At 48.1% G+C, this 14,694-nt stretch overlaps 4 protein-coding genes across 4 annotated transcripts; 3 read left to right on the top strand and 1 right to left on the bottom strand.

The window, feature by feature from the left end:
- Positions 1–1,441: 1,441 nt before the first annotated feature.
- On the top strand, positions 1,442–3,881 carry DFJ58DRAFT_731365 (kinase-like domain-containing protein; the record flags this gene model as incomplete). Its single annotated transcript, XM_041386025.1, has 8 exons — positions 1,442–1,574; positions 1,901–1,941; positions 1,997–2,066; positions 2,124–2,272; positions 2,379–2,493; positions 2,626–2,958; positions 3,016–3,188; positions 3,240–3,881. The coding sequence occupies 8 exons, from the start codon at positions 1,442–1,444 to the stop codon at positions 3,879–3,881; spliced, it is 1,656 nt and encodes a 551-aa protein (XP_041240585.1).
- A 406-nt stretch (positions 3,882–4,287) lies between these two features.
- On the bottom strand, positions 4,288–5,423 carry DFJ58DRAFT_32692 (uncharacterized protein). Its single transcript, XM_041379877.1, has one exon. The coding sequence runs from the start codon at positions 5,311–5,313 to the stop codon at positions 4,693–4,695; it is 621 nt and encodes a 206-aa protein (XP_041240584.1). The 5' UTR covers positions 5,314–5,423; the 3' UTR covers positions 4,288–4,692.
- Positions 5,424–8,623: 3,200 nt separating this feature from the next.
- Positions 8,624–10,802, top strand: DFJ58DRAFT_717683 (cytochrome P450; the record flags this gene model as incomplete). Its single annotated transcript, XM_041384385.1, has 9 exons — positions 8,624–8,677; positions 8,731–9,064; positions 9,123–9,200; positions 9,257–9,479; positions 9,607–9,681; positions 9,742–9,901; positions 9,953–10,203; positions 10,257–10,346; positions 10,400–10,802. The coding sequence occupies 9 exons, from the start codon at positions 8,624–8,626 to the stop codon at positions 10,800–10,802; spliced, it is 1,668 nt and encodes a 555-aa protein (XP_041240583.1).
- A 2,155-nt stretch (positions 10,803–12,957) lies between these two features.
- Positions 12,958–14,432, top strand: DFJ58DRAFT_687435 (Acetokinase family-domain-containing protein; the record flags this gene model as incomplete). Its single annotated transcript, XM_041383329.1, has 5 exons — positions 12,958–13,337; positions 13,387–13,571; positions 13,624–13,664; positions 13,711–13,944; positions 14,001–14,432. Coding segments are annotated over 5 exons (1,272 nt in total), but the record flags the coding sequence as incomplete, so codon positions are not given.
- Between the last annotated feature and the right edge of the window lie 262 nt (positions 14,433–14,694).

The raw sequence follows: 14,694 nt of genomic DNA, 5'->3' as shown, positions 1-14,694 counted from the left end.
GACGGTGAAGGATGATAGTTTTCCAGACTCATTGATAGGGCTATTTGCATCCCACTTTCACAACCATGGAAAACATGGAGATGCGGTAGCACATAAGATACTGCATTCTCCTAAAATATGGCCAGCTCGGACTTCGCACTTCACACGTGCCATAAGATATGTATGTGACGTGTCCGCGAAAATGAATACCCTTGATTGCGCTTAAAAGATCATTTGCGTGCAGGTCTAGGTAGGTCTAGAAAATCGACACGTAAAGCAGTCATCACGTATGTTCGTGCTATATCAAGCTTTCAAGGATAAGAAGTCACTGGATATGGCCTATGCCGCAAAACGTCCATGTACCGACGGCAAGGCTCTGAATGATCTTCTGAGATATCTGTACCACTTACTCTGACATCCCCTCGGAGTTCGCCATGATTTGCTGTGCTAAAAAACCATTTCAAACGACAAGGCTGTAAAAGAAATGACGGGATAGAGGGGAATAGTTGCCTGTAATGATCAGGTATCTTGATCGAGGGAAACGCAGGGAACCCGGGAGGATAGGCCGGGTAGATTAAAGAACGTATACGAGTCCTGAATGCTTCGCGGGAACACTTTCAAAAAGAAGTCACGGGGCCGACACGTGGTTCGAAGAGGTGGAGCTCGATCTGCGAAGCTGACGGCACACCACTATCTGAAACGCCCCCGGAAGCTGATATGTACATAGTACATTTGTAGTTCGTCTAGAACCCAACGGGATTCAAGGCTCACAAGGCTCTCCGCATTGCGAAAATGGTAAGCCAATGACCAATGGTGGGCCACGCAGTTGCTGTGACGTTCTGTTCATGGATTAGCTGATAAGTCAGATGTCAAATGTACCCAAAGTGAGGGTAAACGACACGGCAGCTGCGCAGGAGAAAATTCACCGCGTTCCATGACCTACAAATCTTGACGTCAATGGTCGAAACACCATCGATATCGTGCACTGGCAAGCATGGCCGCCGTTGGCGCATAGCCCTTGCAGGCCTTTCCTTGGAATAATTGCTTTGGTGAGTGCGCATTGCACTGTTAAAAAACCGATATGCAGGATTACACGACTTGATCTGACTAATAATCGTCTGATGGCGAGAACGAACTAGCGTTCGCTTATTAGTCAAGGATGCAATGACCAAGACAGGTGTATAATGTAAATTTAAAAGAGTTCTAGCAGCTTGCAGCTGGGATCGTATAAGTAGTAAGCTGCAACGTGTTGACGATGACCTGGGAGCAAGCGGGGACCGAGACGCACCGGCGCTGTAAGGGAGGAACGTGTCGGCCGAGTGCAAATAAGGCAATTCAAAGTCCGCCTAGTTGGTGTGCTTTCTCTCCATCCGCTCCTTGTCCCAAGCACACCAGTCCATCCTTTACTTTCCTACTGCGCTTCTGGACTGGTGGCCTGAAAAATTATTAACCTTTCATCCAGATGACGACCCCTCACGTTATAGCCTCATCTTCGGGGCACCACTCTCAAACTGCCACTTCAAATGGTATCGTCGGAAATCACTTTCGTGTCGGCAAGAAGATAGGCGAAGGTTCATTCGGTGTTGTATTTGAAGGTAAGTGTCGTACACCTCAGGTCTTCCTGCTTTTCCAGAACTTTTTTTTGGCTTGTGAGTTGCATGGACGATACCAACAGAGTCACTCGACCTTCTAAGCGCCCGTCTTACGACTAGCCAATTTCATGCAGAAGGATGCATTTCGGTCCATGGGTCGCCGGTGGGCGATCATCATGGTCATGGTTACTTAGTAGCAATGGAACTAGATCAACTAAGCTCCGCGTATCCCGTCAGAACGGAAATTATTTATCTGCGGCTTTGAGCAAAATTTTTGTTACCGGTGTTCTTTGCCATTTGTTCCTTTGACTCACCACAACTCTTCACAGGCACGAAGCTTCTTACAAGCCAACCTGTCGCTATCAAATTTGTACGTTTGCCGTGAGGTTCTTCTGATCGTGATTTGATTTTGACGTACTACCCAGGAACCTCGAAAGTCCGATGCTCCTCAGTTACGGGATGAATTTCGATCATACAGAACACTGAATGGTACAGGTATGTGTTAGTGTCAGTAATTTGTCTCGCCCGACCGTAATATGTCATTATTATCAGTGGGCGTTCCCCAAGTACACCACTTTGGGCAGGAGGGACTACACAATGTCCTAGTAATTGACCTCCTAGGTCCCAATTTAGAGGACCTCTTCGACATGTGTGGTCGCAAGTTTACCATTAAGACTGTGTGTATGTCCGCAAAGCAGATGGTAAGTTTATACCCATGCATTAGGCAGATATTGTTATGTTGTTTAGTTATTCTCTCTCTCTGTCTCTCGATTCGTTCCGTTGCAGTTGTTCATGTCTTATTTTTAGATATCTCGCATTCAATCCGTCCACGACAAGTCGCTCATTTACCGTGATATCAAGCCTGACAATTTTCTCGTCGGAGTCCCTGGAACAAAAACCTCTAACACTATCCACATAATTGGTATGTCTTTTGCAAGTTGTCCATGTTCCTCTTTTACGTCCTTCCACTCCCCCGATCGCACCCGTGTCCCTGAATTTGCGGAGATCTCCATCTATTGATTGTCTCCAATACCACACTGACTATCTTTGGTAGATTTTGGCATGGCGAAGCACTACCGAGATCCCAAGACGAAAGTCCACATTCCTTATCGTGAGCGCAAGTCCCTTTCAGGCACTGCCCGGTACATGTCGATCAACACGCATCTTGGCCGTGAGCAATCTCGCCGGGATGACCTGGAATCGCTAGGTCATGTATTCATGTACTTCTTGCGTGGCGGGCTTCCCTGGCAAGGTCTTAGGGCCGCAACCAATAAGCAGAAGTATGAGAAGATCGGTGAAAAGAAGCAGACTACACCGATTGCGGAGTTGTGCGAGGGTTTCCCCGGTAAGTTCTCTTTTAGTTCATCCAGCGGCGTCTATTCTCTTCGTTTGTCGATGTGCTGAAGTGACAATATGATTTACTGATCGGTCTCTACTGATTCAGAGGAGTTCGCGATCTACATGAACTACGTCCGCAAACTCGGGTTTGAGGAAACTCCCGACTACGATTTTCTCCGAGAACTCTTTACCAAAGTGTTGAAGAATATTGGCGAGCAGGACGATGGCATCTTTGACTGGATGTTGATCAATAATGGCAAAGGTTGGGAGGCCAGCAATGTATGTAATGTCTTCTCATCACGGAAGCATATCGTAACTGAATATTTCCAGACACCTGCATCACTACTAGCACAGGCTCATGCCACTGTTAACACACCTCATACACCTCGTCATCGTGAGAACAGCCGTCGCCCGCGGGCACAACTTACAGATGGTTCAGCGCCTTCTACTCCTCTCGTCCTCGCGCCCACTCCCGCTCACATCAAGAACAGCACTAGACGTCCAGGCACACGAGAAGGACATGGTAGTCGAGACCCTGGCGCTCGTGCTGATGTCAGTGTACAGCCCATCGCTCCTGTTAGCAGGCGCGCGAGTCAGACACCCCGAGAGAGTTCGGGACTCGCACCTCCTCACCCTTACGCCACAGCACCTACTTCCTCGGGATACCGGGCAAGTAACGGTTACGGCAGGCATTCACCAGTTACTCATGCTGCAAATGTGACCAATGGCAATAATCTCGTTGGGCGCAACGACGCTTCAGATTCGTTCCTCTATGGCGCGCAGGTCCACGCTGCCAAAAACCCGACCAACTCGCGAGAGGACACAACTGCAGGGACTCTAACTCGCGATGCTGGGCAGATGCGTGGAATGACTGCGTTTGAGACTCAAAGGCATGGTGTTGATGATGTGGATGATGACAGACATCCTAAGCGGAAGGGCTTCTTCTCCGGCCTGTTTTGCTGCCGGGCATAGTAAGCACCACTGGATGGTGCAGCGCTGGTCGCTATCCGCGGCACTTCGACTTCATTGGCAAGTTATTCGGACAGTCTGCTGATTTTCGGCTAATTCTCCACTTATAGGTATTAGAAACTCTGACGACAACACGCACGAACTATCAATCATGGCTATCGTACATACTTATCTATCTTGCTAGCTTCTCCTCGGGATTCCGTATTGCTTTCCTCTTTCCGCAGGCCGACCATGTCACACCGCCGTCATACCCCTCACGATCGTTTCGAATCATTCCGTCACAGTCTTCAAGTTTCCGCCTGATCCTGTGGCTGGTCTTGGGTGGTGGCTCAATATTCTCCTGTTTATTGCTTCCATGTGTATTATCTACAGACCCTTTAGGATATCCATTAGCCCTACTTAGCCACGGGGCGGCTTTCTGTTACCAGGCCAAGTTGAGGGCATTAATAAATATTGACTACTTTTGGTTTGCGCAGATCCAGCTTAATGTGTTTCATAACGTCCAGGACGTTGTCTAGACTCGGCCTATCAGAATGCATTTCGATATTATAGCACGTTCGACATCTGACTCAAATACATTTATCTTCGAGGAAACCACAGCAAGAAGGCTATTCATATTCCGCAGCCCGGTGTGAGCGCAAGAGAAATAATATACATCCAAAGACAGCCAAAGACAAAACAGCAGAATCATAGCACTATTGTACAGTCATCAAATTACAGTCAACGCAGTTGCACACGTTTCATCTTTGACAATCAACCGCCTGACTGACAGAATGGCGACATTCCTCCGCACGCCTCCAGACAACCCCACAATCTATTTCCGCTCTTTCCATCCATTCTCTACGCCTAGTTTGGACCAACGCAGGGCCACATCCGAATCCGGGGACGGATTTCTGTCGGGAAGCTCTGCGGCGCCCTTGTGTGTGCCAGATTCATCCATTAAGCCTAGCCCTCCGTGGCTTCCCCCTCTGCGACCCATCTCACCGGGTGCATCTCCATATCTCACTGAGGCACTTTCGCCAACACCGTTTGCATTTCTTGGAATAGCACGAGTTGTATCAGGGTAAGGAAGGCTCGCACTGCTTGAACCATGTTTCCCCTCAGGGTTGGGTGCATCCGTGGGTTTGAAATTGGCATAAGGCGCTGTAGTTGAATATGCGCCTGATGGCACCGCGTAAGGGGTATTGGCGGGGTCTGGTTCTGAGACCACATAAGTGCGCATGCCATCTGATGATATTTGGGGTTCAGGAGAGGGGTCATGTTGTTTTTCGTACAATGACGCCGACGCTGGCGATACGTTCGAACTCGATGACAATGGTGAGTTGAGCACCACAAAGGGCGAGTGAAACGAACGCCCTAATATGACAACACGGGTTTTGGACGACCGTGACAACGAGCGCGCATGTTTCGGAAAGACACGGAGAATGTTGGACATTGTGAACTGGTCGATGACGGTCGTCAAGATGTGGCCTCACTGGCGAATGTACGTGAACCGAAATGTCATCGTGAGAATATCGGTGACTTGTGACGTAAAGCACTCTTTGACATTTGCTTCCGCGGCATGTCAGCTCTGAGCTTACATAGTCTTTCGCAGGTCGCGAGCGTGAGCAGAAGAAAGTTCGCTAGCACTGACAGCGACACAAAGGTACGACCGCTTGGCTGCCAAGTCGTGGTGATTTTACTGGAATGGTCTGACTGCATTTTTAGTCATCGTCAATCTTCCCTTCATTTCGTCTTTTCCTCACCTTCCAGGGTGTGGCGGTCTCCGCACCATCAACGCAGGTTGGCGTGGAATAGAGTCGGCGCAACATCGTGTAAAGTCGTATACTTAATTAAGAGAAATAACTTGGAACTGATGCTGTCAATAGCACTACTCGGGCACAGTTACGCGGTGAGCGAACACCCTGAACTGCTTCTGGATCAGCCACCAAAAATACTGGCTGCGCACCATGTCCGAAGACATCGCTCATTTCCCCTGGGTATTTGGTGGTCAGATCGAGCGGCTTAACTCTGCACAATTCCAGGTCGAGACATGTGATTACGCCTTTGATGGAATTGTTTTTTTGCTTGAGAAACACATCATGATACTGTCGGGGATGCAGTGACCTTACATTCAGGTCATGCCAGATTTGAATCTGACTAGCTCGTTATGCACTGACCTTTCCCTAACGGGCAACGATCTTCGCTTCTATAAATCCGTTGCTTTAGGGTTCATTCAAGTAGACCCGTTGGTCAAACCGTATCAGCAACATCATGTCATGTAACACGTTCCACAATCTCACTTCATGAGATTCGGAGAACAATGCTCGGCACTCACGAAGGGAACCCAGTCGCACAGGTTGCAGTCTCCATCAAAGGCGTATATTTAGGCTTTGATATTCGCCGAGAGTATGTTCACCAACAAATGTTTGATTGCTGAATGTTTACTAGATCATATCAAACATCCAGTGCAGCTTTTCCAGGGTACTCCGCGGCCCCGGACGTTCAGACTCACTTCCTCATCGCGACATGAAACCTTTTTCCGGTGTCATATTGGGTTCGTCCCATTGCGACCGCATTTACCCCCATGAAAATGGAAATATGGCTAGTCTCCAAAACACCTGACACTCTTCTAAAGGAAACATTTGATTGTCGTGATAGACCCTCACTTACGAGAATTGTCCGCGTATCATGACTATGGCTCCTCGGAGAGCTTTGTGGTACATCCCGACGCCGTTGGAAATTCTTTGGTCACTTTTTGCCAAAAACAATCCCGTGTCTGAAACACTCTAGGCTCTTCTCTGCGCTTTGCGCGGCGTTATTCCTCTGTCAAACTAACCAAGTAAATAGGCCTACGATCCATCTAGGATATACCATGACCAGGGCCCCACATGAATGTTGAAGCGGCGACGTCGCAACGATCTAGGAGATGTGATGAAACTTTAACCCTGTCCCAATGGAATGACGTGATATGGAGCGACCATCCTTCATGGCCTTTTATTGGCCGTTCATAGCCGCTGGTTAGCGCTTCGTGTAGTTCATTATTCTGACTTATCACTTATCAGACAGACCTCGACCAACAATCGCGATTACGCTGATGCTATAATGTTCCTGTCGCCGCATTCCCGCACGGTGATCTGTCAGGGTGCTTGAGGAAGTCATCTTCCCATCATTTTGGTTAGTAGGAAAAGACTCACTAAGTTCCCTCGAGCGTCTGTTCATAGTCCTGGACATCGTGTTCTTACGTTTCTGCCGCTGTTTTGGGATCCTAGTTTGTCATAGTGGCACTCCGGAGCTTGTGTTGATCCAGGAGATCAGGGCACAGAACCGTGGCCAGTCAATTTTGGCTATCTGGGGCGGTGCGTGTTTTTTTTTTCATATGTCAGGCTTCCCATTCTGACTGCGTCTCGTTAATAAGCCGAAATGATATCGGTATCCGATCAATTCCATACATGGTCACACAGGGTCACTCCAAGCCTCCCCCGCATCCACTATGTTGAGACTTCCATTCCAGATATCGAGACCTATCGTCGGAGCCGAGACAAAATGTTTCCATCCCAACTCACACGGCTGCAGCTGCCACTGATGCCATGATGCATAAGTGGCCATGATCTCGTGCTGTTCGGCACTCACTTTGGGCATATCAATCTTCGGCGAGGGAAACACTTTGCGATGTGTATCTCAGATTGTTATCCGCAATACTGGCACTCTATTACACGTCATGATCTGAGTGTCACCCTCAATCCAACTGTTCTATGCAGAAGGGATGACGTCACTGCTTTTCAGTGACTGTGATGATTAATAGCAGGAGGCAGTCACCGGTCAGTTAATTTCTTGGCTCTTGGACTACTTGGTCGCTCGGCGGCCTATTCCTCGGGTTGATAGGCTCATGAGATCGAATCCAGAGGCCATATCTAGGTCCGGACCTTGGCCGCCCAAGTTAGATCGTATTATTTCGGGTTGGACTAGAAATAACGACGCCCATTAGTTCAAAGTTCAAACGACCCACACATACGTCTCTTTCATCCCCGCCTCTTATAAGATAAACATAATTTGTACATAAAATTGTTGAGTTGCGGCATATTCCGTAAAGGACCTAAAAAGGCAATAGAGTAGAAATGTCACGGTGTTTGTGAATGAACCACCACAGGCAGGAGGCTGCAACCCTGGTTTCCACTTGTTGAGCAGCAGAGGTGATCATTTCAGACCAAAATGAGCCCGCAGCTTATGCCGATCCCCCGGAAGTGCCAACCTAGCAGGAAAGTGGGACAGGCACGCGAGGACCTGGAAACCCTGCACATTAACTTAAGTCCACGGACATCACTCAGGTGAGTGTACATCCTTCTCGGCACTTGTCGTTTTCCGTCACCGCGGCTTTGCTTGCCTAATACTGTTCGACCTAACCGAGTTTTGCCCCGTACGTCCCATTTGCACCTGTCGTACAGGCTAGCTTACTCCATATTCATTTGATTGTTCCGTTCTACTAAGTAACGAACTCCCACCCGCTCCTTGTGGGGCCAAATCTGCCCATATCGACTAACCGGATGGTTGTTATCTATTTCCATCTGTCATGCCGCCATTTCTGTTTAGATGTTGATCTCTGCGAGTCAAAATCTTCATCTAGCCCTTGTCTAATACGCGTTACTAGATTATGTCGAATTCTTCTTTTGATTCCGATTTCCGAAAATTCGCCAGCCTCTTAAATACAGGTCCTATATCGGCTTGCAATATGTGTCCCAATGCCCACATACTCGATCGATGCAAACATGTCTTCGCTGCCCTTGCAAGGTAGCTTTCTTGTGGTGGTGGCCGCCGGCTTGGTAAGTGGCCGTGTATTATCATATCACGTTCTGACCCTGATGATCGTTGGTAGCTTTGTCATTTTGTATTCAAACGTCATGAGCCCACTACTCCGCTCTCCCACCTAGGCTTGCTCGTTGCAGTTCCAGCCATCCTTACGACCCTGTTTTTGCCTAACGCATCAACTTTTACTCATGCATTCAGTTGTGTCTGCATATTGTATTACTCTACTGTTCTTGTTTCTGTGACCGTGTACCGTCTATCCCCTTGGCATCCACTTGCAAGATACCCTGGCCCTATCCCTTGCCGCATCTCCAAGTTCTGGATGGCATGGGTCTCCCGTGATGGAAAGCAGCATATTTACTACTCAAGACTGCACCAAACGTATGGCGACGTCGTCAGAATTGGTGAATAGCCTCTTAACTTCATACTTATTGTTTGGATCTAATCACCTTTTTGGTCTAGGTCCTAACGAGCTATCAATACGAGATGTCAATGCTGTGGTCCCGTTGATGGGTAGCAACGGAATGCCTAAAGGACCTCGTCAGTGATTTGATGTGCTCTAACATGTGGCGCCAGGTCCTAATTTAGATACGCAGACTGGGACGGACGCATGGCTGAGCAAACAGCCACCAGAACAGTCATTTCGGTAAGGAATCCCGTAGAGCACGCTCGACGGAGGAAGCCTTGGCATAGGGCTTTCAGTGTTTCCGCATTGAAAGGTTACGAGGAGATTCTTGCAAAGCGAGTCCAACAATTCGTGGCGATTCTCGAGCAACAGACACAACCCTTCAACCTCGCTGAGCGTGTAAATCATTTCACGTGCGCCTCCCTACTTGTCTACTTGTTTGTTCCTGACTTAAATGACATAGGTTTGACTTCATGAGCGACATGGCGTGAGTGCGCTTAGTTTTTGGATGTTTCTAATCGAACTTAATGATTTCCCAAGATTTGGCGGAGGCTCAGAGATGTTGCGTGACGGTGATAAGGACAACACTTGGCACCTGTTGGAAAATGGCCTTCCGTGAGTACAGCAAAGGGCAATATTACAATAAGGAAAGACTAAAATACTTTTTCATTCTAGAACTGCCTTGGTTCTGTCCCACGTGCCTTGGCTCGGAAAGTACTATGCCATTTTGCCAGGAATTGGGGAGGGCCTCAAGACATTCAGAACGTTCTGTCAAGAACGCGCTATGTTCAGGCGGACCGCAGGCTCTTTGTCTAAAGATCTCTTTCACTATCTGGTAATTATTTTAACTATTTTCGTGGTTTTCAGTTTTGTTGACAGTCCTTAGATTGATGAGGCGGGTCTTGAGCGTCATACTTCCCCTCCAACTTTTGCGGAAGTGGCGTCTGATGGAGTCCTTGCTATAGTAGCCGGGTCTGATACCACAGCAACCACCTTGACCTCTCTGTTCTTGTCACTTCTGAGAAATCCTCAGACGTACTACCGGCTCCAAGCCGAAGTCGACAGATTTTTCCCTCCTGGCGAAGATCAACTTTCTACGGTTCATCACCCTCATATGAGTTACCTCAATGCCGTAATGCACGTGCTCAAATTTTTTTTTTCGAATCCTGACACCTGACACTGGTTTTCAGTAACGAAACTCTACGGCTCTTCCCGCCAGTTCTCAGTGGAAGTCAGCGTGGAGTACCGAGAGGCGGTGACGACAAGTTTGTCGGCCCTTAGTAAGTTTCATTTACATACCAACTCTAGCGAATCTAACATAGGCTTGCCGTAGCTTCTTACCCGAAGGCACCAATGCATTCGTTCATACTTATTCCCTTCATCGTGATCCTCGCAACTTTTCCCCGTCACCCGACACATTCTGGCCGGAGCGGTGGCTCAAACCTGAAGAGCGCGCGGCGCTCCTATCATTTGATTCAAGGGGTCTCGATAAATTCCCAATCATTCATGACACCAAGGCTTTTGTCCCGTTCTCCTTCGGTCCCATGCATTGCGTTGGCAAGCAACTCGCGTATCAAGAATTGCGCATGGTAGTTTGTGCGATGATGCGCCGACTAAACTTCAGCTTTGCTCCGGGATACGACCCAGAGTCCTGGGAACGCGACTTGAAGGATTATTTTGTTTCCACGAAGGGGAGCTTGCGGGTTGTCTTATCTCCACGGAATCTAACTGCTTGAACGGCCTGAGAGTTGCACAGACGCGATGGTTATCTTACAGCGCTTAGTTATTGATCATGCATCCATCTAATCTCGTTATCACGGATGTATCTATCCAGTGACCAGTTCTTTTGTGATCGTATTGTATTTGTTTAGGAGCCGATCGAAGTCATCAATTTGCATCAGGAATCTGAAGGATGTTCAGGGCGTCACATCCGGCGTCATGGATCAGACTCGTCAGGCCCACCGGTTGCATTCAAGTGTCCCAATATAAAAATCATAACACCGGATGAGGAAGCACCGAGACAAAATATTTCTATCTCCGCATCTCAGAAATTCAGAATCCCTCACAAATCAGTAGATCATCCATCAAAATAAAAATAACTGAAAGCACATGGGAGCTTTCGAGGTATCCACCAATGGCCAATAAGACAATAGTGTCGGGCACCGACGCGAGCAGAAAGAGTTATATGTATTTCATTCAATCTACTCGATCATGAGTTGCTGACTTCACAAATAAAGACCATTAGCGATGGAGCTAATTTTGTGTTATCGCTTGGCAAGAGATATCGATCAATTCCGTGCGCTGCGGTAACCTTCGAAGGCGTTTGGACCCGCAGTGACTTGGCCAGGAGAATGAGATCTGGGAAGCAAATCTGGTTTCACGGCACCGGGAGAAGTGTATAAGGATGTTGTTCCTCGGAGAAGCAACGGAATGGAAATCAGGTGCAGGCAAAGACTGCAAAAGGATATAGATTTCTCTGTGAATTGTGAGTCAAGGGCCCTGACCTGTTTGAACACCGGCCGGGGCATCCCAGGGCATCCCCTTGAGGGATGATGATGTTCGGAGCAGCCGGAAGTTGACAGAAGTTGCCAATGATCACTGCGGAGCCTCGGACAAGCGTTGAGCACCGAATTTCAACCCGAACGTAAGAACTTGATTTGAAGTATGTAAAGCAGACAAATATACTTGATTTTACTATTTGATTGAACCTCGAGGAGCTGCGGTAATCAGTAGTCGGCTCAGCGGTAGACCGGTAACACTTGTAGGCACTCATGACGACGTTCTTGTAGATTGTGAATCCACCCCAAACGAACCTTCGAAAAGCCGCATAATCCCTCAGGCATCGCTGGATGAGTTCTAGTACTACTATTGTAGCATAGCGGTGTAACGCACGATGCCAAACTCGGCCAGTCAAATTGGACTCTGGCAAAAACCCCATTGGCAACCGGTACTTAAAATTGATATTCAAATGAAAGTGCTTCAAGTTGGAGCCGTGACCATTCGAACCGCACGCGTAAGTTCCGGTATGAAAATTCACTGTGTCGTCAGAGTTATTCGTAATTTGGCAAAAAGAGCGCAAGAGTCAGATCCATTGCATAGTCAACGGTAGTAAAGGGGGAAGAATCCGATCTGAAGAAATGACTTTCTCAAGAGTAGTTCTCCAGTATCTCTGTCCGAATAACGTTGCAAGTTGCGGACGTGGGATCCTCGGGCGAGGTGCATCCGAAAATTAAATAATTTTTAATGAAATCGATTCTGGGAGCAAGGAGAAGAGGAATCACGGAGAGCAAAGTAAAAACGGTTGATTAATAGAAGCTACAACTTGAAAACATGCGTGTCTAGACCTATTGAAGGAGTAAAATGGAATCAACTACAGGTTGAATCGTAATATCAGAATGCCACGACGATCCAATTGAAGGATACCGAAAGCTGGAAACAAAGTCAACGACGGGCTGCGTTGTGCTGTCTGGCGTCAGGATTGTATGCTTAAGACGCAGATGGTGCTTGGGTTTCAGAGATGCAAGGGGTCCATAGGGAGACCAAGCCAAGTCAGCCAAAAGATAGGCTTATCAGCAAGGTGTCGGATGGGTATTCTTGAGGAACGCACGCTGGGATGAAGATTACGAGTGGAGTAGATGTCGGGAAGGCTGCGGAAAGGCACACTTGATACGTAAATTAATTTGCTCCATCAAAAAAATTGGCGCGCTGATGATACTAAAAGCTGAAACAAAAACATATGCGGCGTCTGGGTGGTGGCTCGACGGGTTCAAATTGGTTCATGTTCGTAGGACTGGGAAACGCGGTCACGTGCCATATGTAGGTCAGCTTATACGTCAGGAGTACTGCAAGTACTACTGTAGACTACCAGAGTTACTTACAATTAATACTACCATGTCGCTTGTGCTGGCCGTGAATGCTGGCTCGTCGTCGCTCAAAATTTCACTCTTCCGCCGTACTACGGATGATGCTGCAAATCCAGCATTACTCCTATCCTCGTCTACATCATCCATATTTGCCCCTCCGACCAAGTTTAAGTTCAGTTTTGTCGCACCTCAACACAGGTCGTTGAACGAAGTAGTCGACTCAATCCATAATCATGCGTCGGCATTTACGCACTTCCTGGATCGCCTCAAGGAAGAAGCGAGCGTCGACCCAATGGACATTAAGCACATTGCACATCGTGTGGTGCATGGTGGCGACTACATAAGCCCTGTCATAATATCTGAAGAATCCTATCACCACATCAAAAGACTATCTGACCTTGCTCCTTTGTACGTCCTCTCCCGACTTGTATTCAGTTCCTCGTTACGAAGTCTGTAGACACAATGGATCCGCTCTTTCCGTCATTAAGTCAGCCATTAGGGCGCTTCCGCACGCGAAATCCATCGCATTTTTTGATAGTACATTCCACAAAGATCTTCCGACTCATGTAGCTACTTATGCGATCAATCAGCAAGTAGCGCAAGAGAGGGGGTTGAAGAAATATGGTTTCCATGGTTTAAGCTGTATGCACTCATCTGTCCTCGCTAAAACGTCGTTGACGCTGTATTTTTCTAGACGCGTTCATCTTGCGGGCAGTGGCCGCGCATCTTAACAAGGTATCTGGTATCTTGTTGTTTGATTGTGACCTTGTGACCTCCTCAGGCTCCAGATACTCTAAACATAATCGCTCTTCATATCGGTTCGGGTGCTTCCATATGCGCTATCCGCAATGGCCAGTCCATCGATACAAGCATGGGTTTGACCCCACTCAGTGGACTACCTGGAGCCACGCGCGCTGGTGATATAGACGCAAGCCTAATTTTCCACTACACCAGTCGGTCTCCAGCGCGTATGAGCCACGACCCTAGCATTTCAAAGGAAGTTAAAGTGACAGAAGTTCGATGATTTTCTTTCGTTTGCGAAATGGAAGCTCAAGCGCTCATTCTTGGCAGGCCGAGGACATCCTTAACTTCAAGTCAGGTTGGAAAGCACTCACCGGTACGGCCGACTTCAAAGAGATCACGGAGAATGCAGATACGAGTACACTTTCTGATGCCACAATGACTCGCACCGCAGACCCGAATACGCTTGCATTCCGCATCATGTTAGATCGCATACTCCATTTTGCCGGGGCCTACCATCTCGCTCTCCACGGAGATGTTGATGCTCTGGTTTTTGCAGGAGGCGTGGGAGAACGAAGCGCCGAGTTGAGACGTGCTGTCGGAGAAGCTGCCGCGTGCCTCGGGTTCGCGGGGATCGACGAGGCGAAGAATAGCCAAGTGAATGATGATGAAGGTATCATTGTGGATATCGGGAGCGGTGACGGGAAAAAGAGGATGCTAGTTTGTCACACTGATGAGCAGCTCGAAATGGCAAGAGAGTGTTCTCTGGCCAATGATTTCTGGGTTTAGCGAGGCCGACGGGTGTCGGGCCGTAACTTATATGTAATGCATATTAGTATACAAATAGGACTCCGTGTTTCAAACTGGAACTGCAACTTGGGCTGAACGTTCTCCCAACGCTAAGTATCCAGAACGTATGATCATGAGTCCTCTAACTGAATATCGGCGGATCTAGCTTGTCGAAGTCTCGACTCTTGGCATTGAAAGCCCCAAAGCAGTTCACGCACCAACTGACTGGCCACCC

This window comes from Suillus subalutaceus (assembly GCF_016647625.1).
Source record: "Suillus subalutaceus strain FC151 chromosome Unknown DFJ58scaffold_104, whole genome shotgun sequence".
Lineage (NCBI taxonomy): Eukaryota > Fungi > Basidiomycota > Agaricomycetes > Boletales > Suillaceae > Suillus > Suillus subalutaceus.
The sequence above is the reverse complement of the archived record's forward strand: the minus strand, read 5'-3'. Positions and strand labels throughout refer to the sequence as shown.